At 37.2% G+C, this 26,394-nt stretch overlaps 3 protein-coding genes across 13 annotated transcripts in view; all 3 read left to right on the top strand.

The window, feature by feature from the left end:
* Nucleotides 1–12,239, top strand: part of PGAP1 (post-GPI attachment to proteins inositol deacylase 1) — a 43,736-nt gene extending 31,497 nt beyond the window's left edge. Inside the window, exons 27-28 of one of the 5 annotated variants that reach the window (XM_041124432.1) lie at nt 630–711; nt 5,541–7,238. In XM_041124432.1, the coding sequence (XP_040980366.1) occupies nt 630–711; nt 5,541–5,582 (124 nt within the window). In that variant the 3' untranslated portion in view covers nt 5,583–7,238. Of the gene's footprint in view, nt 1–629; nt 7,239–11,161; nt 11,229–12,148 lie in introns of those variants that run through there. The other 4 variants (XM_030017882.2, XM_030017881.1, XM_041124433.1 and 1 more) reach the window with 4 other exon arrangements.
* C6H2orf66 (chromosome 6 C2orf66 homolog) lies at nt 12,171–14,994 on the top strand. The gene is made up of 3 exons (XM_030017906.2): nt 12,171–12,293; nt 13,224–13,424; nt 14,739–14,994. The coding sequence occupies exons 1-2, from the start codon at nt 12,171–12,173 to the stop codon at nt 13,404–13,406; spliced, it is 306 nt and encodes a 101-aa protein (XP_029873766.1). The 3' UTR covers nt 13,407–13,424; nt 14,739–14,994.
* Nucleotides 14,995–15,603: 609 nt separating this feature from the next.
* The window catches only part of GTF3C3 (general transcription factor IIIC subunit 3), a 23,273-nt gene continuing 12,482 nt past the window's right edge, over nt 15,604–26,394 (top strand). For all 7 annotated transcript variants that reach the window (XR_003923919.2, XM_030017884.2, XM_030017883.2 and 4 more), the window contains exons 1-9: nt 15,604–15,779; nt 16,893–16,995; nt 19,531–19,727; nt 20,147–20,270; nt 20,780–20,971; nt 21,255–21,420; nt 22,470–22,617; nt 24,368–24,440; nt 25,447–25,533. Coding sequence is in view for 6 of the 7 variants with exons in the window: in XM_030017884.2 (XP_029873744.1) it covers nt 15,681–15,779; nt 16,893–16,995; nt 19,531–19,727; nt 20,147–20,270; nt 20,780–20,971; nt 21,255–21,420; nt 22,470–22,617; nt 24,368–24,440; nt 25,447–25,533 (1,189 nt within the window). In the remaining variant the exon portion in view is untranslated. The remainder of the gene's footprint in view (nt 15,780–16,892; nt 16,996–19,530; nt 19,728–20,146; nt 20,271–20,779; nt 20,972–21,254; nt 21,421–22,469; nt 22,618–24,367; nt 24,441–25,446; nt 25,534–26,394) is intronic.

Here is a 26,394-nt window from a genome sequence, read left to right as displayed (position 1 = left end):
TCTAAACGATCAGTTGCATAAAGACTTCTTTAACAGTGACTTTTTCATTCACAATTCATTGTATCCTTCCAAATGTTGCAGAATCCTAATACATTTAGCAATTATTGTCAGAAAGTTAAAAGGAAAAGTGAATTCTAAACCATTATAGTTACGTCCTTGTAATTTCCCCTCATGGGCACACTTGTGGAAATGTAACATGCTTTCTACCGGATTAAGAAGTTTTGAGCACTTGGTTTTGCTGACAGGTAGAGCCTTTCTTGTTCAGATATAAAATTAGTGCCTCGTGGAAGACAATAAATAATAACCAATGTAGTTTATCCTCTTGACCGGTACCTGTTAACTCAAATGATCTAAAGCATTAAATCTTTCTTTGTTACGGAGAACTTATTTCTACATTAATATAAGATATAAGAATATTCTAAAATGACATTTTTTTTAGCCTTTTTGAATAATTGCTCTTGCTTATGCATCAGTTGTTAGTGCCCATTATGCCTATTTTTTCTGTTTTAAAAATGAACAAATCCTTGAAATCTATAAATTATTTCTCAAAAGAAAGTGAAATATGGTATTTGTGTACTTTCTGCAAGTATGGCTACAAAAATGGCAATTTTTTCTTTATATTCTTACAGTAAACTCTTGAAGATCGCAGCCAAAGTTCCGCTCCCTTTGTCTGTTGCAATGTTGGCCTTTGGACGAATGCATTTATACAAAGTACCGCACTTTGTAACCCTTTCTCTTCTTCTACATGTGCTGTGTTGTATTGTGTAATGTTCATTATACATAGAGAGAACAGTGCAGCCTAGAAACTTAACACTGGAAATGGGGCAAATTTCAACAAAGAAATGCCTCTATTAATATCATCAGTAGTTTACATTATGTGCGAAAGGGGACAGAACTGTGAATACTTCATGAAAAGTTCATGGTTCTGTTCATGTTGCTTAGAAAGCTTTTTATGCTGTTTATTTCCTGACTCTGAAAATTAAGTGAATTAACTATGTGTGTGTGTAAGCACATAAATCATATTAGTGTAACATCTCAATACTCTGTTTGCCTTGGAGACACTTTGATATTTCACTATACTTCTTTGTTGAAACAGACTTTTTTTTTTTTCTCACTATGCCATACAGTGCGTATGTTCTGAACTTGCATCTCTTGCAGATCTAAAATATGCTGGTTAAAACTCAATACATTTCAAGCACACTGTGACTATCACAAAAATACACAGCCAAGTATACTTTCAATCATTTTATGCTACATTTAAAAGCTGCCACAGTTGTGTCTAGACAAACTAGAATGTACTGCTTATATAGAACTGTTATTTCTATCAAATCATTTGTTCAATCAGTGTGAGTTGAACATTTGTGAGATTATTGAAAGTCTTACACATTTTACTTTTTCTGAGAGTGAGAAAACAACAATATTCTGTGTAGCTTTCTATTCAGGAAGGATACCAGCAGATTCATAAACAATTTGCTGTAATGTTGTTTTAAAACATTGCCAGTTTTCTCTGGAATTTAGTCAATTCTGAAATTACTCCTTCGACCTTGTCCGTATGTAGAAGCTAGCAAACATTGAGGTATGGTGTGAGTTCACAGTGCAGTTGCTGTACTGCACTGTTTCCAAGTAGACAAGGCAGGGTTTTTTTCCTATTGTAAATGGAGAATCAACTGTCTCATAATAAATGTCCATAAGTGAAATTAATGTGGAATAGTTACAACACTGTAAATTCATGCCCTGCCATACAGTGCTGACTTCCTCGCGTGGACAAACTCTTCGTAATAATGGGACATACTGACCATAATTATTAGCTCTGTATACAGTATTATCTTAGTGCCTAGATGCTACAGTGACTGCCATTTATAATAAAGCCTAAATTAGCTATGCGTAAGGAATTCTGTCCCCTGGGTATGTGTTTTGCCAACAGAAGAAATCTCAGTAGCCATTAGGTTAAAATGATGTATTGATTCTGTGTAGAGATGAGCCTACTAGCTGTCTCCACTCTGAGATACCCGTTATCTTCATGTGGAAATACTAGACCAGCTCAATCGTCTTGCATGACTAATAAGAGGAAATCTGCTACCCACAGGCAATCAAGTATATTCTTGATATAGTAGTACAGCCAGCCTGACCCATTAATTTTATTGTAGCTCATTAATCTTGCCTGAAGTGCCTCAGTTAGTTCTAGCGTGTTGTTAGGGTCAATTCATTTGCGCTGGCTGGAAAGTCTTAATTCACACAGTGACTTTCCAAAATGAAGGGCAAATGTGAAGTAGGCACCTGTTTTGTCCGCTTAGACACAAGTCAGCAGTTCAAGCTATCATTAAGTCATTAAAACTGCTTTAACTGAGTAAGATTATTGTAGTTAACCAAACCACTGTCACTGTTATCAGTAATCTATGTGCTGGTACTCTAGTCTTAACCTTTTTTAAAAAAGGTTGGATTATACATAGTGTTTGTAAATCAGAAAAGTTATTTGAATAGATTATATCTTGATACTTTTTAACCAAATGTATGCTACAGTGTGTGTATATATATATATATATAAAAAAGATAATTTGTGTGTCTAAATATACTTGTAGCTAAATCCACCAGTTGGTTTAACCTAAAAATTGCTGTTCAGACATAGAATATAGTAGTTTTTCTGCTTTCAAATGGCTGTGAATGAAAGATGGTGGCAGAACTGCACTGGGGCTGGTAAAAGGCTGTCTGTGAAATGGGCAGGATCTGATTTCTGTGGAAGATAATTTTCCTTGGCCTTCATGGTTCTTTTGGCTTGCTACTGTATTTTATTCCTGATTTTGTTTTGCCATCTTAATGGGCTCTTTAAGCATGAATCCATTTGTTGGAGCTGTTGGTGGAATAAAATAATAATCAGAATAAGGGCAGCAAACAGTTTCTGCATATGTAGTAGCTTTGATAGCTTCCAAAATCTGCCACAATGTGAGACTTCTGAATTATAGCAGCATAGAATAACACCAATTTTTTCATTTAATTATATCTTTAAAGCTGAGAATTGCATTGATAGTTATCACTCTTCATGAAATGGGTTACAAAATCTTGCATAGATTCTTACCTGATTTTCAAGTTGGAGGTAGGAATAGATATAATCCTGAGTCTGAGATGTCAGATGACAGAATTTATCACGTCTCACTCAATGCTCCCTTTTTTTCAGAGATGATTTACCTTCACGGGGGAAGGAGGGGAAGTCTTACTGCTACTTTGGATTTATATGCATTCTGTGTCATTTGCTAGATGAAAACTGTTATCAGAGATGTGCGTCTGGATTTTGCAGTGATTGTGGACTGTGTAACTTCAGCTGTTTGAGTGATTAGGTGTCTAATCCCAGCTAGATTTTTCTATATAATCAGTAGAGGGGGGTGGGATTAGAACAAGTCCAGAGAACAATTCATCCGGTTCTAAGAGACAATGAATGATCCTACTTGCCATTCTGAAAAAGACAAGATTTTATAACAGTCTAAAATTGTTTTTCAGGTAAAATACAATGATTGTTTGTTGTTACTTTCAGAGAAGAGGCTTCTGTTACGCAAATTTCTAGTTCTGCCACTGTTCACAATTATAATCTCAGTAGAAATGTAGCCTAACCCATTACAAAGACTTTTAATTGTGTGGATGAGGAAGGGTAAATATTACTGAAATATCCTTTATTATGAGTAGGCTGCATTTATAAAACAGCTGTTGGCATATATATTGTAATGTGTCTTAGTACCTGTAAATTAAAATTCCAGTTTATTCTTCAAATTTCAAATTATCTAGACTGTGTGGGAGGAGACCGAGACACAAATTAGCTTGTAATCAATTAGGTCTTTGCTCTGTAAGGGAAGATTTCTATTAACATGCAGACCCAAATTCTGTTGTTCTCTCCTTTTTCAGAAGTTGAGGTATTAATTTTGTAAAACCACTGTTCTTCATCCATGTGGATGTTCACCACATGTAGATGGAGTTTATGCCACATAATCAAGCATTTAGGTTGAGATTAAGCCACCATTTTTTGGCTTGTACCTCAGGATGCATTCAAAATAAGAACTATTTGTGTGGCTATTTCCTAATATTTTTTTATAAGCTACCAGAAACAGAACAAAAAAACCAGGGTAAGAACCTGGACCACCAAATGTCACTAATTTTAGGTACAGCATACATGTACAGCTGAATCTTTGGTAGGGGCAAAGCTTTTAGTGACATCTCCGTACCCTGAAATGCTCTTGAAGTCTATAATCTTTTCTGGTTGATATGATCAAACATGTGTTCCTCATAGTCTTATCATGCTGTAATCATAGTAGCTACACCTGTAGCTAACAGTTCATAAGAGGTCTATATTTGTCTGGTAAGGAAAAGCTTGTTATCTCTTAACTGGAATTACCAAACGTACATTGAAACTGAACGAATGAATGTTGTCCAAAGGTGGTATTTTCAGTTTTGATTTAGAAGTTGGTTGTAGGTATGTCATGTTTCAGCATCCTGTTAAAAGGGAAATTGGGTTTTTTTGGTTTTGGTTGGGGGTGTTTTTTGTTGGGTTTGTTTTATTTCAAAAAAAATTGCAGTAAATGGAATTTAAGTTAATTTTATTTCTAATATTCCGCTGTGATTTTGGTTTTGAGTAAGCTGATAAATGTAGCAATTCATTCAAAAATATTAATTTGCTAAGTTTTAAAACAAACAAATGAATAACACAACAAAATCCTAAACAGTGTAGTAGTACTATGCTGCAGAAGACATAGAGACTGCCTGTATGTCTAAGTGAACTCTTCAACTATAACCTAATTGGGCTACCTTTTAAACTCAGTGTTTAAAAAAATAAAATAAAATGTATTGATACTTAAAAAAACCAAAAAGCATTGTTGCATATGTCAGTATTTGATACAAAGTCTAATTTTCCATGTGTTTGCCAGTAACAAGGTTATGAACTTGTTACTTGACTTTTTTCTGAAATCTTATACATCTGCTTCTAAGCTTTGTCAGGACAGAATAAAGTCAATTATGTGCCTGTGAATAAATGTAAACATTTGAGAAGCTTTCATTTGATCAAGTTTATTTCAATACAGTCATGACTGTGTTTAGACTTTTGTGTTAATCATACTGAGAAAAAAAACAGCCATTTACAGACCTTCAATACTCTTGAGTTACTGAAAATGTTTTTTGGAAGCAGTTATAGTGTCTGTACAATAATTGTGCTGCTGTTTTAAGTCACTAAGCTACTAGAAAATTGTTAGCTGTAAAACAGACTAAATTCTTAATGCTTATTTTCCATTTTGTGATGAATGTTAGTCACTTAATTTACAGCTTTGGCTCTCTATATCTCTTTTTTTCTGGGAGATAATCAAGCTAGCTTTCACAAGCACTTAGCACTGTACTGTAAAAGGTTTTAAAACTTTCATCGCCATTCCTTTAGGGGAGACATACTTTTGTCACCAAAGCTACATGCTGCTCTTGCATACCTCTGGAAAAGTGTGCCAATGAATGAAAATTGAAAACAGATTCTTTTTTATGTTAAAGTAAAATAGTTTCTCTACTTTTTTTTTTTGAGCCAGAAATCTGCCCAGCACCTCAATTTTTCAGGTATCTAAGCAGGTAACTGCCTCAAATATGTGCTTATTGCCTTGTAGCATGAAAACCTAAGTCAAAGCTGTGATGTTTTCACTTTAATTTTGCTTAAGATTTAAGGTCTCATTCTGCATTCTTAAATGCAGATAGATTTTGCTACTTATGCTGTCATAAACAAATCTTGTAAGCATGGCCTCTCTACAGTTATTGGCAGGTTGCATTCTAGATTCTGTAGGAATCTGTGTGGTATCAGAGCTAATTTTAGGTCTATAAAAGTCAGGAATGGCCCACACAAACTTGTTATTTTGCGGCACATCATTCCAGTTCCTCCTTCCATACGTGGTTATCCTTGGTTTGCAGTATCCTTCTACTGTAGTACAAAACATAATGTTCACAGTAATTGTAGGTACCATGATTGACCTAGTGAAGATACACAGCAGCTGTCCTGTAGACTGTTTTTCTATTGCAGTTTTGCATGTTTGTTGAAATACCAGCAAAGACTTTTTTCCCCTCCAACTTAAATAATTTCAGGGTATATATATTAAGTATCAAATGTGCAAGTATGTTGATGTTTAGTTTTATAAAATGCTAAGTGCACTATTTCGGGATCAATTCAGGCTTCAGTATTTTCCACTTATGTCACTTGGAGTGTGAAAACAGTATGTGAGACTGCAGCACCTGACAACTGAAATATTTTGCATAAGTCTACAAGTAGTAGATGTGACATAAATAATTAGAGTGCCAGACCAAAATTGAAATGTGAAATTCCTCACTGTGACTTTAAACTTGTAGCTTTCTAGAGCAAGAAGAATACTGTGCCTTAAACCAGTAAATGAATACACTCTAACTGTAGCCTGTGGACTTCTGTAGCCTTATATTTGATTTTTGAAGTTGACCAAAAATATTAGTGTGGATCATACTGAAACTTGATTTGGGACAAATTATTAATTATTAAAAAATTATTTTGACCCCCTTTTACTGCACTTACAGAAATGAAGATTTTATGACAAGTACAGTAGATTTGTGGTTTGGAATCACACCAACCAAAGTCAGAAAGCCTTAGCTGACCTTAATTTCTCAAATCTTTCTATTGTGACAAAAAGAAAAATAAGGAAGGAAAACTAGTCTCAGATGTCTGTCTCAACTTCCAAGTCTGTGTGTCAAATTTTTAAAAATTTTGTTCTTTAGTTTCTTCAAAATAAAAAAATCCTCTAATTGTAGTTTAAGCAAAATATTGTGTTTAAACCATTGAGTATCAATATCTACACCACTGTGAGAAGAAAACTAGATGGGGGTGGGGTTGGTTGGTTGTTTAAAGCTCCAGAAGTTTTGAATAACAAGTTTCACTTTTTAGGAAAAAATATTCATATATAAAACCCTGAAAGGTTTTGGGAGGGGAAGAAAAAAAAGGTTTATACATTCTATTCTTCTCAATTCATTAAAGAAAACCAGAAATAGTCAAGATCTTAAAATCTTGTTTTGATATAGTAGAAGGATTTCTTATGTATGTTTCTTAATATGAAGAGCTCAGGAAAAGCCACCACTGGCTTTCCTTATGCGTCTCTACAAGATTCTTTGTATGTTTTGAACAAACCCTCCCAAATTCTGACTTTTCCCCCACCTTACTATTAGTATTATGTAATACTGAATCTTGAATAAAGATGTTATCTCAAAGCTTATCATTGGACTGTGGATATTTAGATATGCACACAAAATGACTGCCTGTCAGCTGATCACAATAATTCCTTGAAGCAATACAAATCAAAGTTATTAACCCTGTTTTATTGAGAACTAATGTGAACCGGGCTGCCACAATGCTGCTGATGCTGTGGCGCAACAGATAACATGCAATTTTTGTGTCTTCCCTGCTACTTCCTTCTGTATGTTAGTTTAGGACTTTTAAAAGTCTTGTCCCTGTCACCTAACCGTCTCTTCTTTCTTTTGTGATGATGTTGTTTCAGTAATCCTAGCCATTGTTGATTTCCTAGCTACAGGAATTAAAAGTATTAAAAGAGAGGGCAGAACTACCTTTAAGGCCTTTATATATGATGATTAATCTAGAAAAACTGTGTAAACTAGGCCTACTAATTTGATTCCCTTCTTACCTTTTAGTTGGTTTTCCAAGCACAAAGACAGAATAATGTTGGCCAAAACACCTGTTTAGGGTAATTGGGGGGGAAGGAGGGGGCTGTTATCTGTTGTGTTTTAAGAGGACTTAAAACTTTGAAGACCATATATGTAATTTTTTGGAAAAATCTATCGCTTCACAAATGACCTGTCTTACATGTTTTTACCTCTTCCTCTGTTTTCAGTTCTTATATAGCTAGTGTAAATCCGGTGTTGTAGGTGGAGCTAACTCTTAATTTTACGTCAGGTAAAATTTAACCTTTAACAGGTTTCTAGAGATATTGACAGGGTCTTATCTATAAATGTTTGAATAATGCTATAATAAATGATTGTGCTTATTAAAATGTTTATAACTGAATTCTCAGATACAGGTCATGCAGTGTGTGATAAGCTTTGGCAAAGTCCTTGTCTTGTGAGATGCTGAGAAAACCTTGGAGAATAGGTATCTTCAGCTAATGTTGAATTTGCTGAAAGCTGAAATCTCAGAATCTTTAAAAACTGTGCTTTTAGATACTGATACTTTTTTGTTGAAGTTGAGGGCAACTTGAGTGGGAGCTACTCTAGGATGCTTGTATTTTGTTTGGTGGTTTCCCTGTCTGCAGTGTATATTTCAATTTTTTTAATTTGTCTTTTTTTTACCTAAGTGTGCATGACTTAAGAGTACACTGTATAGTATATGCTCTGCTAAATAAACACTTCTGTATATTTTTGTATGGTTGCATTAGTACAAATGGTTGTAATTCACAAAAAGTGCCACTTACCAGTCATACTCTGTAGAGTGTTGTGAATGTTACCTGTACTTCTGTTGTACAAACATGCTAATGAGTGTCGTGATGAATGTTTGCCTTTAGTCTTTGCTCAGGTACTCACGTGGAGCAGTTTGGTGCTTTTCCTTCTCACTTGTAATACTTGGGATTCTAAGCAGAAAATAAAAACAGTGAACAAAAGCATTGTGGTTAGAGCAGTACTTTAAGTATCAGACACTTTTTTCACATCTTGAGTAGAATACAATAAAGATCATAACTGATGAAGCTTGTCTCAATATCTTAGCTCACGCACCTTAGGCTGTTATACCTGCCTTGCTATCATGAATGGGAAATGCAATAAAATGGAAAATATTTGGTGAATAATATAGTTTATATAGAGTATCATATGTATAAAACTTGTTCTTGGCTAAACTAATTACTTTTAAATTTGCCCTTTGTTCTAGAACAAGATTTTTACCTTTTTGAAGTAACTGGCATGAAACTGAACAAGCAATGCTATGAGCATTTTCAGCTTCCGTGCAATTTAATTCAAACATATGAATATTACTTACTCTGCCATAAAGGCTATATAATTAGTATAACCACTTTAAAAAGATTTGATTTACTGAAGATATGTGTCTATATACATAATTTATCAAGCAAACCTAATGCTTAAATTTGGCTGCATTAAAAAGGCATCACACTGACATCTGGCTTGGAAAGCATTTGTTAAACTAGCTACTGTTCTCAAAAAAGGATGCAATTTTGTCCAATCAGTGTAACTCTAATAATAGTATTTTAATATGAATGTGTTCCATTTATATTTGACTTTCACTGAAGGAAAGAGCTATAATGAAATTATCTTTAAAAAAAAACGCAAAACCAACCCACACTACAATGAGCACTAAGTCTGAACAGAGTTTTACCTCAAGCAGTTTCTCAAACACTTAGCTCAGTAAGCAACAATACAAATTTGTGAGGTTGGGTTTTTTTTAAGACAGCTTACAGAAAATATATGCTAATTGAATCTCTTGCATATCTGCATACTTCATCAGTTAACCAAACTGCCTAAATTCCTACAGTAATAAAACTTGTTAATAAAAAATAAATCTACAGCTGACTTTGGTATGTTTTACTGCATAATCTCCAGTTTTTTTCTTTTTAAATAAATCAAATTAATAAAAGAATTGAGGGGAAGAAAACTGCCTGCTTTTCTGGCCTTTTTTTTTTTTTTTTTTTTTTTTTTTTTTTTTTTTCCTTCTAAATAAGGAACTAAAATCTAATCCCAAACTGTAAATCAAGCCTTTTCCCCTTCCTGTCATTTCCTCTAGAGGAACGTATTTCTACTTCTGGTTGATTTAGAAGGTAAATTATGCACAACATTAAACTAGAAATAAGTATCTACCTAGAAAATCAACAAAGAAAGTTCCCTTACGTTGGGGCCTGCCTTTTTACAAGTTCTTCTGTTGCTACTGCTGTTCTGGTTCTTGATGAGTCTATGATCTGGAAGTTGTCTATTATGAAAGTAATGGATGAGTTTTGATGGATTTTCTTTTATGTGTGTGTGAAATTTTTTTTCACTCTAAGTCTGCAGGATAATATGCAAGCTGGATAAGTTGACTTGTCATGGTTTAACCCCAGCCAGCAACTAAACACCATGTAGCCGCTTGCTCACTCCCCCCCCGCCCCGCAGTGGGATGGGGGAGAGAACTGGGGCAGGGGGGAAAGAAAAAGTAAAACTCGTGGGTTGAGATGAACACAGTTTAATAGGACAGAAAGGAAGAAAATAATGATAATGACAATAATAATAATAAAAGAATTGGAACATACAAAACAAGTGCTGCACAATGCAATTGCCCACCACTTGCTGACTGATGCCCAGTTAGTTCCTGAGCAGTGATTCCCCCCCAGGCCAACTCCCCCCAGTTTACATACTGGCCATGACATCACATGGTATGGAATATCCTGTTGGCCAGTTTGGGTCAGCTGCCCTGGCTGTGTCCCCTCCCAACTGCTGGTGCCCCTCCAGCCTTCTCGCTGGCTGGGCACGAGAAGCTGACTAAGTCCTTGACTTAGTCTAAACACTGCTTAGCAACAACTGAAAACATCAGTACGTTATCAACATTCTTCTCATATTGAATCCAAGACTTAACACTATACTAGCTGCTAGAAAGAAAATTAACTTTATCCCAGCTGCAACCAGGACACTTGTATTTTTGTATGTTACTGCAGTCATGAAAATAACACTGCTAGGATTTTGTTTGCTGTGTTGCTAATGATGTTTGGATGTCCACAATGTTGCCTGCCTGGAAGGGTGGGGTTAGGTTTTTGTTTTGTTTTCAAAATTTAAACCAAAGAAAGATGTAACGCTTCTAGTCAGAAATAAACAACAGTAATCTGGAGTAAGATAATGGCCAAAAATCTTTAGTTTTAACATGTCTGTATAGAGATATATTTTATATGATACTAACTAAAGTATCATCTAAATAATGGAGAGAAGAATATAATGAAATTATAAGCAAAAAAAATTCAGGAGCTTTGAGATGAAGAATGCTATGAAATAAGGCCAAGGTAAATTAGCATAGTCCTTCTTGCAGTCTTTGCCTTAGTTTCTAGTCTGACAGGAGGATATTAACTGCTGATAAAATCAGGGTACGAAAGCAGCACTTCCATTAAAATGTTAAGATTTTGGATCTTGAAACAGACCTTTCTTTACTCTCTCTCTCCAGCATCAAGAAAACGATCCATATCTCATCTTGCTTGAAAACTATTCAGCCAGCTGTAATTATCTGTTAGTCACCATTCTAGAGATATGGCTAATTACTTTTAATTAAAAGTAATATTTTGATACAGCTCTGCTATCTCTGTTGGGAATTGTTTTAAACTTATTATACGCTTACCAACAATTTTCTGTAATATGGCTTAGGGAGGAGGAATTTGCACTGCACTGTTCAATAGCAACAGGTCTTAAGAGTATTAAGGATGAAATTCTCAAGAGTCTTTATGTCATGGATGGAAATGGAATCATTACTGTATTTTTGAACTCCTGCTAACGTCATTGACACCCACCTACAGTCCACTAGAAATATAAGTGCAGAGATCAGTTTGTTCACAGATTACAAGGAGACTAACCAAGAAGGGGCAAGCCAGAGCCAAATTCACTGGTAAGCTTTATTTTAAAGAACGTGAAAGGGAGATTTGTTTCTTTTTTTTTTTTTCCCCTTGGAACAGGTTGTGAAATGGGTCTCTAGTATATTGTACCAGGCTGTATTATTATTGTACTTATTAATGTATGTAGTACACTTTCATTTCATGCAATTTTAAAAATTGAGGTATCTGGATCTCAAGCCGTATTTTTGCATTCACCTTGGAGCACACAAAGATCTGATGCTGTAGCTAATCAGCCAATGAAAATGGCTGTATGTAATAACAAATGTAAATATTTTGTGTTAAATGTCATACTAGTCCCTCTCAAAAAGAGAATCGTGTCTAGAAATAGCTGTGGTATGGGAAATGCTTCTTTAGAATAATTTGTTCTTCCTACATTAGTACATTAGTACTAGGAAAACAAAAAAAAGTTAACAGCACAGTAGGCAGATCTTCCTGCCATGGATAAATTATTTTCAGCACTCCACTGGATTGTCATGCTTGCTCTATTTGTTACCAGTGACAGCTCTGTAGGACTTATGGAGTCTGGCTCATTGTCCTTCTTACAGATAGTCTGTTCATCTCTTCAACATGTGGAAGGTGGTACTCCTGGGTCTATATACAGTATTGGCTGTGAGAGGACTGGCAAAGGGTGCTCCTTTCCAACCAGAAGAAAAATGGAAACCTCTAGATAACCCTAGAAACAGAGACCTGGTAAGGAAATGCTGCAAGAAAGATAGCATAAGTTTTGTGGGTTTTTTTCTGTTTTCCATCATGAGAATTTTTATCTTCCAAATTTAAAGGTAAAAGGGGCCTATTAAATGTAACGTTAGTAACTGTGCACTTTGTATAGTCAATAACCACAGCTGGTTGAGCATTCTTCAGTCAGGATGTACCCCTTAACTGAAGAGACCTTCTTGGTGTGCAGTAGTGCATAAAACTTCCTTAGATCTCCATCCAGCAGCTTTAGTTTTTAAAAATGTATTTTGATTATACAACCACTTGTTTTATGAAACAGAAGAGGAATTATTATTATGTTTCTCTCTAATGTGTACTGTGTTGCTGCATGTTGTTTGATCTTCTGGAAGTACAAACAAACAAGTTTGCATCTGATGCATTGTCGTGAACAGTGGCTAAAGATCTGAAAGTTAATTACAGCTAAGAAAATATCACTAACGGAACATTTGCAAGATCTTATAAGGAATTTGCAAAGGAAAAAAAATTGGTTTCCCACAATTTTTCCTCACTTAAGAAGCATTAATTTCTACTTTTATGTCATCTAAGGGGCCTGTTCAAATCAGCTGCCCACTGTTGCTAACTCTTGGAGAACATTTCTCTTAGAGAAATGTGTAACAGAACTGTACTGTTTGCCCTCAGCAAGGGTTTTGCTGTGCCTGTTTTATAAGGGATACAGTTTGCATCCTCTGTGGTTCAGTGGGGAGCATAGATGATGGACACCACGTAAGGTGTACAAGCCATGCATGGAGTGGACATGTCTGAATTATATTGCCTGTATTGTACCAGTTCATGATCAAAATAGAGGATTTCATCCCACATAGGAACAAATATTACATCTACTTTGTGTCGTAGAAATAATTAATCTCCGTCGGGCATGCTCTGTTTTCACATATGAAATATGTTCAGTTTTTCAGAACGCTCCAGGCTTATTTTTCGGGCAGGGGTCTTGATCTCAGAAAGTTCCCAGCTACTTTCACTATGAACAATGAAGGACCAAGGCCTGTCATGTTCTACTCAGATCCTATTGCTTCTGCATTTGCAGATTATGAAGAAAGGAAAAATTCTTTTCCAAATTATTTTAAAGGCTGAAAGATGCTGCTGACCAAGGTAAAAGAAGATGCCTTTTTCTCTAACATTGTTACATGTAACCAAGTGAAAGATTTGGATTCAAGTGATTCTCATTTCTGTCTGAGTATGAAAACAACTTCTTTTTCAGAGGAAATTAAAAATGTAGCACCTTAACTCTTGCCTGAAGTAGATTTAAAATTCTTGAGGTAGAGATTTATGACATATTTACTGCTTTGGTAAATTAACACATGGTGCTTGTGCAGAGCTATATAGACCACGCCTTCCTTTTTTTTTTTTCCCTCCCCCTTTTTCTCCCTTTTTTTAATGTGGACAAGAATTCTGAAAAAGTACAGAAAATAGAGAATGCAGGTTTTACTTAAGTAACTGATATCAGTAAAATTATCAATTAAGACTAGTCATTTTCTGTGATATATGTATATTAAGAAAGTTAATTTAGACATAAGATACTGCACTAACGAAGCATACATCATCTTTTACATCTTTGTCCGTTCATGCTGCTTTCGTTATTTCTACCACTAAAATTGAAGGTTGAATAAAAGGATTGCCAACTTATTCACATCTCTCCATAAATATGAAATAAAATTGAAGTGGGTCAAGCTTGCATTATTAATAAATCCAGTCTCAGTTTATAGCAGGTACTGCTTAGCTATTCTAATCCATGCATAACCATACTCTGTAACAAATAAATCCTTTCACATCTCATTTTGAGAGTCAGTGAATACTGGCAGTTCTGAGGAAAGCTAAATAATTGTTTTCTCCCATTTTACAAATAGGTGAAGATTTCAGTAAGTTTTGAATCTAAGCGTTTTGGTGATTTACCTAGTATCTCGAAGAGATTAATTTGTAATCAATATTCAACTTCGGATTTTTAGCTCTGTCCTGCTCTCTGCCTGCTTAAGTACATCTCTTTTTGTAATCAAAAGCACAGCTCCACTATTCTTATTATCATGAATCATAATGAAGACTGCACTCAAATTTTAAAACTAAGTTCTTTTTGCCAAGTGTTTGTGTCAGAGGGAAAAAAAACTCAACACACAATGAATATTGTGCTTGATAAGTAAATGAAAAGGGACTTTAGAAGGGATGCTGTAGCTGTACTGCAAGTTACAGCAGCACTGAGAAAATTACTGGTGGAAGTAATTTGTCCTACATAATTCAGGATGATCACGGTAGTTCCCTTCAGTGTTCAGAACTGTTCTCTGGAAGTAGAGGTCTGCTGGGCTCAGTTGGGGTATTTCAGCCAGTGTTACCAGGACTTGGTTTGGATCATACCCTGGTTGCATATAAATATTTATGTATTTGTCTCACATCCTTTTTTTCCCTCTCTTTCAGGCATTAAATTTTGAACTTCATGCGAAGTGGTAACCTTTACAGCAAAATATTAGTGCTTTGACTTTTTAACAGTTACTCGACAATTTAAAATTTTCCTCACTATCACAGTTTTCACCTATGGAATCTGTTATCATGCTGTATTTAGCACATTTGCTGTCTGTTAACAAACGTGTTATGTTTGGCTACTACACTTTGCCTAGCAGAATTGTGTTTGTTTAAACGTGAATAAATGAGGAGTGCAACAGCGTGCTTTTAACTACCGCTAAGCGTCTTTGTTCGAAACTGGTAAATAAATGTTACCGTTCAGTTTATTAGAGCTAGACGTCATGAGGTGTTTTGCAGCAAGTTTCCAGACACCTCTTTATCAGAAGTCTTCTGGTTCCCGGAGGGAAGGGGGAAAGGCCGGCGCCGGTGGGGACACCTCCTGCCCCGCGGGCCGAACGGCTGCTCGTCCCTCAGCCCCACCTCTGGCCGTGCCCCTGCCAGTCACTCATCTGCACCGTAACTGTGTACGAAGTTAAGGAGCCCTTCTCACGTAAAAACAGCACCCGTTTCCCGGGCAGTAAAAGACAACCTGGCACTACAGTCGGGTCAGTAAGAGAGGAGTTTTCCTCACGCCTCCTGCCCTGAGGCCGCTGGACCCTCCGGGGCAGCGAGCACCGCAGCAGCGCCTACCGACGCGGCTGCCCGGGCTCCCCCCGGGCTCGGGAGACCCTCCAGCCCAAGCCGCGTCGGCTGCCGGCTCCCGAGGGGCGATGCTTTCCCCGCCCCAAGGCAGGAGCGCCGGGCCGGGCCGGGCCGGGCCGTGGCGGCGGCGCGGAACTCGTGCGTGAGGGCGCGGGGCGAGGCGGGCGCCATAACGGAAGGGACGCGCGTCCTGCCCCGAACAAGGTTCCCCGCCGCCGGCTGCGGCCGCTTCCGCTCGCGGGCGGTGGCGGCGCGATGTCGGGTTTCAGCCCTGAGCTGATCGATTACCTGGAGGGGAAGATCTCCTTCGAGGAGTTCGAGCGGCGGCGAGAGGAGCGCAAGAGCCGCGAGAAGGTGAGTCTGGCCCGCCTGACGGCCCGGCCCGGCCCGGCCCGCTCCCTCCCGCCTCCCCGCCTCCTCCCGTGACAGCACCTGGCAGGGCACGGGCCGCTTCAGGAGCAGCGCGGCTTCCTCTCTTCTGTGTGTGCGCCTGGGCTCGTGTGAAGTGCTGCTGTGCTCAGCTGTTGACCGTGTCTACGTTGTTGTTAATTTCTGTGCAAAAATTATGAGAAACTAACTTTAATTTGCAAGGGTCATTAGGTACTGGAGAGCAAGTTGTTCGGGGGAGCGTACACCTTTCCGAAGTGCAGAATGTGGCGGTTTGGTTCGTGCTGGTGGCAGTTACCTTCAGGCACCATAATTAATTTCTGCTTCAGGCTGGAGCAATGAGCAGAAGCAGATTTTGATATAAAATCATCCAGCGTATGGTGCTACCACTCCCCCACCATCTTCTGTGTGAGATCTAAGGAAGAGATCCAGTCCGACTCCTTTTGGTAATTGTTGTGGCTTCTTGGAAGCAATAAATACAGGCAGACACAGCTTTATGTCTAAAAGCAAGCAGATGGAGGTACTCTGAGAAATTCTGTATGCTTGATTGGAGTGTTGCAGTTAACTTTAACTTTACTATCTTTATGTCAAAATGCAACTGAATTTCTGTATTTCCTGATCTTCAGAGAGCAAATACAGCAGAACTCAGCTGTCGTGGAAGGACAAGTGATATCCTATGGCAACCTTCCTACTGGATTACCGAGTGCTATTTTGATATTTCATTTTGTGTTTAAAAAGGCAGGCTTCTAAAACGATTTGTTGCACATTTGTAAATTTTTTTTAATACGGTTAACCGTGTCGTCTTACCCCACTGTAATGCCAAATAAGCAATGGACTAGTCTCTTCAGTCAAAAGTGATGTGAACAGTCACCACCTGAGTCACGTCACATCGATAAGAATGTAAACATTTTAAAAGCAAGTAATGTTGGGTTTCGTTCATTTAAAAATATAGCACTTATTCCACCTGTTTCACTAGCAGGTCTAAATGCCGTTTCACCTGTGGTCTAAATGCTAATTGTAAATATTAGGGGAAATAGGAATGGGTCATGTTATAAAGCTGATTATTGTTGGTGTGCGCAGGATGGCGAAAATGCGTCTGCTGAGGAAAATGCTGAAGATGTAGAGGCTCCGTCTTCATCCAGAAAAGCATCCGGGAAATCCCAAAGTCAGGATGAAACTGACGGTAAATGTTAACATAATAATTTCAGTGAAAAATGTATTTAAAAGGTCATTGAAAGCATTTGCTCTTTAATAGCGGGCTGACTTATAAATACCTGGCTGCTGCTTTCGAACCTGTGGGTATCGAAGCACAGTGTTAGAATGTATATCTTTGTAGGATGTTCCCAGTCATAGCCAGGGTTTTAACTTTGTTCGGTGTTTTTAAGGAACTGGATCTGGCCAGTTCGCCATCTTTTTCTGGGAAACCCTCAATTTTTCCCCTCCTGGCTTCTTAACCACATGGGCTCAATTATTTACTCTCTCTAAAGTTACAAATAATTTGAAGTTTTTAACTTATCTCAAAAAGTCTTCTGTCTGTTTTGTTTTGACTTTTTTCTTGTTCGTCTCTTCGCTAGTCTTTTGCTGAGACTTGAATATTTCAGAATATTTGATTCCACTGTGTGAGTGTTGCCTTCTTCCATTGTCATCCGAAGTGAAATAAAATAGTTAAAAAGAGGAGATTCTTTTTTTTTCTTTGTGTTTTTTCTCTTGCTCAGTTATCCTTTGGCCTGCTTAGAGTGCCTACGTTTATTTCTCTCCTTATTTTCTGCTGGATATTCCTAGCTACAGATTCCCTGGCTGGCTTCCTTTGTGCGGTTACTGGGATGGTAATATCTCCTTAGGTGCCTTAGCAAAATAAGCTTAACTTCCTTGGGGTTCCTGCATAGTGAAAGGACTTGCAGGAAGTGGTAGGAGCAGCACTTCTCTCTTTAGTTTGTATCCATGCTTGTTGATCGCATGCCTCAGGTTCTGGATTTGGGTGTGGGATTGAGAGTGCTGCAGTCTGTTTCAGACACCTTCTCTTCAGAAGCTGTACTCCATGCATCAGTCAGGGAATATGCCTGTGAGATTGCCAATGCTGTGAGATAGCAAAGTGCAATTTTTGATCTCTTTGTGTTTGTTCTTAGACTCCTTTTGCTAGTTTCACTGCAAATTCTCATCATTCTGTTTGTTGGGGGTTTTTTTCTTAAATTTCAAGAACAGGCCTTAAATTGTCTTACCTAAAATGTGCATCAGTGGAATCTCAATTTTGAAAGTATGGCCAGACTGCATCCTAGAAGGACAGAAAATGAACACTGGAAGTGTGGTTGGAGCCAGATATCTGTGGTTCCTTATTGACCCCTTCTTTTTGCTGAAATCTCTGAAATACCTCTAAGCTGCTCTTTTCTGCTCTGTATTCCTCCCAGTCTGTTACATGTTTTTTCATGCACATCATCTTTATCTAAGAAAAAACATATCCTGATAGATTTGTGTGATACTGTTACTTCTGCTCTTCCCTAGAGAACGCAGAAGTCTCAAGAGCAGTCAGAATCATGGAAGCATTGATAATATTTATCACTATTTAAAGAGTTGTTATTAGAATCAGACTTAGGATATTCAGAAGAAAAATGTTAGAAAAGGTCATTGTTAAAATCACTTTCATGTATCAAATCTTCAGAGCTAATCCACTACAATCTTCAGATGATTCCTGCAGCCTAGGAGACTGAAATAAAAGGGAAATTAAATTAATAATTAGTTTTTTTTCAGATGAAGGGAGGAGAGGAAGAAAAGTCTTGATTTTTAGATGGTTAATATCCAAGTCAGAATAAAAATAACTAAATATATCCAAGTCAGAAAAAAAAAAACCAAACAGAAAAATAACTATAAACTCAGGTGTAGTACTCAATTCCCTCTTATATATAGGCAATACATGATAGATTTATTTTTCAGTCCCAACTTGATACTGTGGTTATCCTTTTATCAAATCTTTAGATGCCAAGTCCTCCAGCTGAAACCTTTGAACACTACATATTTTAATATTTTGCATAGATATAGACTTGTCGGCAGTTATAACCCTGGATTAACTTAATAATGAAAAGTTGCAATTAAAAGATGTGAAAATTTTTAAAATCATATGCTTTAAACATATTTATTTTGGATATGTAGCATCATATTCTTATTTATTTTAAAGAATTTTGTTATTTCTTTTTCTGGAGAAATGTGAATAATCTGGATTTTGCATTTACACACATTGAAAGGTACTTATTGTCATGGTTAGAATGGTTACAAGACCTTGCTTTAAATTACCTCTAAAAATTGGTTGCTGCATTATTGTTTAGTATAATTGCCTGCCCACTTAGCCTCTTCAGCTGAAAAGCTTTATTCCATCCAACCAGTTTAGTGCTTGAAAATCACTTAATATGCTTCTCTTGTATGGATTGGGAAAAATGTTGAATAAACTGTTGCTTCGTTCTGTGTGTTACTCCATGCTTTCATTTCAAATATCCAAAAAATGTTAGAGGCTGGGGCATACTAAGCATTGGTGATGAATAATGCAGAGTTTTAAAACCAAAGAGGTTGTTAATAGTTCTTCTGCATTTCTGCAGGCCTTTTTCTTATAGAATAGCTGTTTCAAGTGGGCTACTAATTATGAAGAATTCCGTTTTCTCTGCACTTGTCCTAATAAGCAGCGTGTACTCTTGATTATATCATAGACTGTTTTTGCTTCTTTCGCAACCAGGAGAAACTTCAGATGGCGTCAGTAAATCTGTTCATCGGGTCTTTGCATCCATGCTTGGGGAAAATGAAGAGGAGGAGGAGGATGAAGAGGAAGAGGAAGAAGAAGAAGAGGAAGAAGAAACTACTGAGCAACCCACAGCTGGAGATGTTTTTGTGTTGGAGATGGTACTTAATCGTGAGACCAAGAAAATGATGAAAGCAAGTATTTAAACTTTCATGTAACTTCCTTGTATCTCCTGAAGCATAGTGCATAAATGCCAGTTTGTGTGATTTTAGCTACTTGCTGAAAAACTTGCCTGAAAATATTCGCTGTAGGATACTTCTGCTTATGTTGGTGTCACCTGTCTTTGTTTTTTAAAAAATTACTGTAGATTACTGTTTCAAAACTTTCAAAAATAATGAAGTGAGTTTTTCCAGTGTCTGGATTATGTTTGTATTGGATATCAGAGTTACTCTGTCACTTTTGAAAATCAGCAAATATTTTGGTCAGTCATTTTAATATCGCTAGTACTTAAATAAGTTGTTGTTAGGTTGTGTTAAGCACAGGTGTGACTGACATCTCCAGAATTTGGGCACAACTGAATCCTCAGTAGAAATAATATCTCTTTTCCATTTAGGAGAAAAGACCTCGCAGCAAACTTCCTCGTGCCTTGAGGGGTCTGATGGGAGAGGCCAATATCAGGTTTGCTCGAGGAGAACGTGAGGAGGCTATTCTAATGTGCATGGAAATCATTCGACAAGGTATGTTAGAATGGTAAACCTTTTTGGCTTTAAGGATGGGGTGAAATTGCCATGTGCATCAGAAAAAGTCAGTGTGGCTCCACTGATGATGAAAGTACTCAGTACAAGGAAAGTCACTGTATAAGTAGTGTGGAATTAAGAATATGTAGTGCATTTCCTTTGTTGTTTTGCTTATAAAAAGAAACTAGCACCCTAATTCTGCTGAGGCCTGGGCCTTTGCTTGGCTTTACACAGTTTGCTTTTATTGTCTTTGTAGAACCAAGGTATAAACATCAGCATGACTTACAATGTAGAATAATGCTATAAATGGTTGTTGTTAGATTTGGTCAGGCTGTTTAATAGTTTATAAAAAGGAACTGGAGCTTGTCTGCAAGTGTTTTCTGAATTTAAACAGCAATGTTGATGTTTCATATAATTCTGATATCTGTTGTTTGCAGAAAGGCAAGTTAATTGTTTTCAGAGTGGTTTTAAAACAATAGTTCTTAATCATTCTTTTTGTCTTTTCACAGCTCCTCTTGCTCATGAGCCATTTTCCACTCTTGCCATGATCTATGAAGACCAGGGTGATATGGAGAAGTCATTACAGTTTGAACTGATTGCAGCTCACTTAAATCCTAGTGATACTGAGGAATGGGTTAGACTAGCAGAAATGTCACTGGAACAGGACAATATTAAACAGGCTGTTTTTTGCTACACAAAAGGTAGTGTAGCAACCATTGTAATAGTTTAAAATAAATGTTAGGTGCTAATGGCAATCGTTTTGTTTTCTTCTGCTTTCTCATTTAGTTTGCTGCAGTTTGCTAAAGATTCTGGTACCTCTGTCCAGACTTTGGTAAAAGATTAATGAATCTTTACTATAGGGTGTCTTTTTCTTAGAAAAACTTTGTGCATACGTTTGTTAATGTTCATCTAGTCAGGGAAATGAATGTGAAATCCATTGTTGCCTTTTCCTAAACTAGGCTACTAATATGCTTTTTCTTGTAGCTCTGAAATATGACCCAACCAATGTGCGTTATCTATGGGAGAGATCAAGCCTGTATGAACAGTTGGGGGAACATAAGATGGCTATGGATGGCTACAGGCGTATTTTGAATCTCCTGTCTCCCTCTGATGGAGAGCGCTTTATGCAGTTGGCTAGAGACATGGCAAAGTAAGTTGGATTTAAAAATACTGTGATTTGATTTTCCAGAGTTTCTCAAAAGCTGGTATTAATAAGCTCTGCAGCTGATTGAAGCTGGGTATGTAGCTGAAATAAAGGAATGCAGATGTTTTTGCTGGCGGTGACTCCCCCACAAGCATTCGCTCCCCAACTATTGTGATGTTTCTAAAGCCTGATATGTGGGAATTAATCCTGTGTAGGATCAAGGCATCATCTTAGCAGTGTTGCATTCTCTTAAGAGAATAAAGTGCAAATACTGATTACTAGAAAATGGCAGTAGTATAATTATATACAAATGCAGTACATTTTTAATCTGTATAATATCACTAGAGACCTGGAAACTTACTGCCAGCAAATCTGAATGAAACAAAGTATTCAATCTGAAATACAAACCATCTGCAAAAGAATAAATTTTATGTGTCATTTTTGATTTGTTTCTGGAGCAAGTAGAAATCTGCCTCCTCCCCTTTTCTGCTAATGAGAGCAGATCAAGTCATAGAAGCTTGCGTGAGACAGAGAAGGCTTGAGGTTAAAGTGTGTAGCTGTCTTACAGTTTTTAGTAAGTTGTTTAACTACTATATATCTCAGCTTTCTCATGCATGATGTGTAGAAGGCTGTTACTGGCCTGTTTCAAAACAGTTTAAGTCTTTTGATCTTCATGGTTGTGAAATGCACCAAAAAACCATAAGGATGTGTATTGTAACAATGTTATTATTGAAGGTTTTTCTGAAACCAGGTTAGTGTGATATATTATTGATATGTGGCTCCAGGTGGGGGATATTGTGATGAAAACTCCAGTAATGCCCAAACATATAGGGGGGAAAAAAAAGGTAATTATTTGAAATACATAAAAATTGTCAACAGTTGTAAGGAAAGAAAAAAACAACCCTTTCTCACTGTCTTTTGTAACTTAGTCTTGCTAATTAAAATATTTGCTAATAGGCAAAAATAAAAGAAATACGAAAATCCGTTTGCTAGTGTTCAAAGTACATATTGTCAGTTATCTCAATTAATTAGTATCTCATATCTGTGTTTTATAGGAGTTATTATGAAGCCAATGATGTGACCTCTGCTATTGAGATAATAGAAGAAGCCTTTACTAAACACCAGAGCCTTGTCTCCATGGAAGATGTTAACATTGCAGCTGAACTATATATTTCTTCCAAACAGTATGACAAAGCATTGGCGGTATGGAGAATTAAATGCATTTCTATATCATGTTCAGCACCTCTTTGCCAGTCAGGATGGACAGTTTATATTCCTGTAGTGCTTAAATATGGTCATGTTTCTATAGTGACAGAGCTGATCAGATTCAGACTCCTTGCTATTAGTCCTATGGAAATCAGCGTTGACGTTAACGGCTTGATTTAATAAGTTGGGGGCTGATAGACTTGCATGCTGTTCCAGGTTTAAAGTTTGGGAATCCTTCCTCTCTACAGTTGCCATAATCTTAGTAGCCAGAGAAGACCTTTGAGCTGGTTTTGTCAGTACTACCAGCAAAGGGCATTCTCTAACGTGAAGGTTAAGAGGGTGACACTGAGCAGTCTAATGGTTCAAATGCAGACAGTGGTGCTTTATCTGGCATACTTGTGTTACAACCAAGAATTCATGCATTGAGCATCAAGCATACATTCCAGAAAGACAATACATCTTGACTCTTAAGTCATCAGGAGTTGGAGAAGATTGCCTATCTGTTCCCAATTTGTTCTAGCAGTTTTTAACCCTCACTTTTGAGGCAGGTTTCTGTGTTGATTTGGTCTGGCTATGAGAGGAAAGACTTTAGTATCTGGTCATTGTTATACTTTCCAAGATAGATTGAAGAGACACCGTTAGTTGGGACTTTCTCCTTGTGAACATTATTCCTTGCTGATACTAAATTACCTCCTTTTTTTTTCTCCTTAAGATTTTATTTAGCTTGCTCTCTGTCAGTGCAAAGCATCATGAACCTGCAAACAATTCCTCTGACCCTTCTCTGTACTTCTTCCCATTTTAAAAATCAAACAGTCAATTTTATGTACACAGTATTTAGCTGCCAGATTTAGTAATACAGTACTCAGTCATAGAACTGTTCCTCTGTTTCTTCATGATGGTTCTCCTCGGGTCTATTCCTGTAATGGTGTTCCTTGTTCCTCAGCAGCTGAAACTGTATTTGAGCTGGTAAATCAAGCCTTTAAAAAATAACTATCTTAACACAATCATCTGGTACATTCCTCTAAGGGCCATGTACTCTGTGTTTATCACTCTTGTTTTGGCAACAATAATGACTTAAATATTTACTTTTCAGTTCATGAACAAAATACCAAACTGCATTGGGTCTTAGACCAATGGTCCTTTACACTTGTGCATTTCCCCCCTTGCAGCTCCCCATTGGCAAGTGAATGTCTTGAATTGTCTGTCTTTGGTTTCTGTTTTTTTTAATTAGTTGTTCTACTGAATTATACTAGTTTTATTGAGGTCATGATGTGTATGACCAGGGCTGTTGTAAAATGTCTGGATGTAGCTGTGAATTTTATTTAATTATTTCTTTTAACTGAGACAAACCATATGGTTTCCTTGCAATGTGTTAGGCTGAGGAATCCTTGGAGCACTTTGGAAAGATCTGTGGAGAGCTTAGCTGTTTACCTGGTGCTTTGCTTTCTTTTTCAGTCTTCCAAAAGGCATTAAAAGAAGATGTAAAGGTTAAAAACTTTTCAAGTTGTGATGAAAGTAACTGTTGTGTTTGCTAAAGAGATGCTGATTGGATCATCTAAGTAGTCCAAAAATAGTGGACAAAGACATAAGGTGATCAAACTCAATGCTAGTCAACTAACCCCATATGAAGTGAATGCAGCTTTTCTTCTGATAATTTTTGTGACGTCTAAAACAACTGCCATGTGGGCTAGTTACTCCATATATCCTTTAAATCTTTAAAATGATCCGAGTTACTCGTCTGTTTTAGGTTATTACAGATTTTGCAGGAATTGTACTTGAAAAGAAAGTATCAGAAAAAAGTCCAACCAAGGAGAAAAAAGGTAAGTAGTTAACAAGCGGTTAGTATGACCCTGCTGTTCATCTAATGTGACATCTTTCTTTCTGTTACCTTTTGAACTCATGGGTATGTTTTGATGCATGTTGAGGCTTTTCTCTTTTGAAACTTTTCAGTGTTTTTAATGAATTACATGGCATGACCTCAGCTTTCTATAAGGAGTTACTCTGATGTCCAATTAGCCCTGCTGACTCATTAAGGACAAGGACTGCTCTCCAGGCAGCTGGAAGCCTTTTAAAGTTCTAAACATTCCTCTGAGTGTTTGCATCAGACCAGTTATTTCTGCCAGCTAAATAGCTTCTGAAAAAAAATTAGATAAGCTTAGTGGCACCTATACTCAAGAATACCAACCTTTGACCTGAGACTAATATTCTTCATAAACCCTCCTTGTGTTATTAAACATTTAAATGTTTTGGTATATACAAATCTAGGGATATTAGCTTGTAATTGAATAAAGTAGGTTGTCTTTGAGTAACCTGCTTTGTGAAAGTCATTGCTTAAGTCTGAAGATGTTTGTTTGGGCTGTAGAATGATCACAGCATGCCAACTCCACAAGCAGACACTCTATTCTATGGTTGAAGTGGTTGGTTGTTTCAGCAATCTGGTCCAAACCCAATGTAGGTATAAGATACTTCTGTTGGCTTTTTGCTTTAATGGATCAGGTGAAAATACAGTTGATCAATGAACAACTGTCCTGATAGAGACTTTTAACAGATAATTTATAAGAAGCAAAACTATGATGAGTCTAGGAATTATAACACAGTGTTGCCAAGTTACCTGTCTTAAGACAAAGCTTATAAACAACCCAAGAGCTTGGTTCCCCACCCTCTGTTGCTTTATAACTTTTTTGACTGCTTCCTGCTCTGCTGTCCTTCAAAAGACCCAAAAAGTCCACTTTTCAGAGTAAGCTACCAATCGATTATGGATTCAAAAGCAAGTCACTTTTGGCTTAGCTGGTGCTAATAGGGTAATTTGCTAATCTTTTTTAAAAGATACAGAGGCAGTGGTAGAAACTCAGGAAAGCCAGGAGGCAGTGACTGACAACCAGAGTCATCCAGTTGCTGAATCCAGTGCTGCAGGTAAGTAATTTAATTTTTTTATTTCCTACAAGTTATCAACTGATTATATGCTCAGGAACCAGGTTGCAGTCATATAAAAATGGGGAGAGATTTCTAACAGCAGAGAAATAGGGCTTCATCCAGAAAGGTTTCTTGTGTACTGTCTTCCTTACTCAGAACTTACTTCTAACCCAGCCAGCCACCAAAGCCGAAAGCATTCTCCCAGAGCTTACTCACTTTGAAGAGAAAATTTTTCATTTTGTAAGGATTTATCAGTAGGTGAATAGTTACTGTCATGCTGGGAATTAAGATCTTCAGAGAATGATGAATTAATCTGCCTGTTGTGATTTGCAGTAATTGGATGTGGATGTAGAAGGTAATAGGGAAGCCTTATGTTGGAAATCACAGTTTTCTCAGGTTATAGCAATCACCCTGTGAGTGACTGGTGTAAGAATTAAAGTGAAGGAGAACTTAAACAGGGTAGTTAAGGAGGTGTCATGACTGCATGTGAAGGAAATATGGTAATGGAGTTTTACTGTGTGAACTTTAATTTGCTAGCGTTGTCATGGGTAACTTCTTTGTCTCATGTTTGCATTCTTGTCAGATTGCATTCTGTGTTTAACACTGTATACAGCCAGATCCCTGGTACACAGGACTTAGCTTAATAAGAACAACTACCTTAAGACAGGTTATTTCCTTCAAAAAGCAAGGAGAAGAGGGTACAGATGCATAAATTGCTAAAGGAAAGCATTATGAAGCAAGTACATCTTGAACAGGGCGAAGGCTGTAAGCACATCCTACGGGATCCTGCTGTTGAAATCGATGCAGACTGACAGCACTTGATACTTCACATTAAATTATTAGAATCAGAGACAGCAGGAA

This window comes from Aquila chrysaetos, chromosome 6 (genome assembly GCF_900496995.4).
Source record: "Aquila chrysaetos chrysaetos chromosome 6, bAquChr1.4, whole genome shotgun sequence".
Lineage (NCBI taxonomy): Eukaryota > Metazoa > Chordata > Aves > Accipitriformes > Accipitridae > Aquila > Aquila chrysaetos.
Note: the sequence above shows the minus strand (reverse complement) of the source record. Positions and strands in the feature narration are given on the sequence as shown.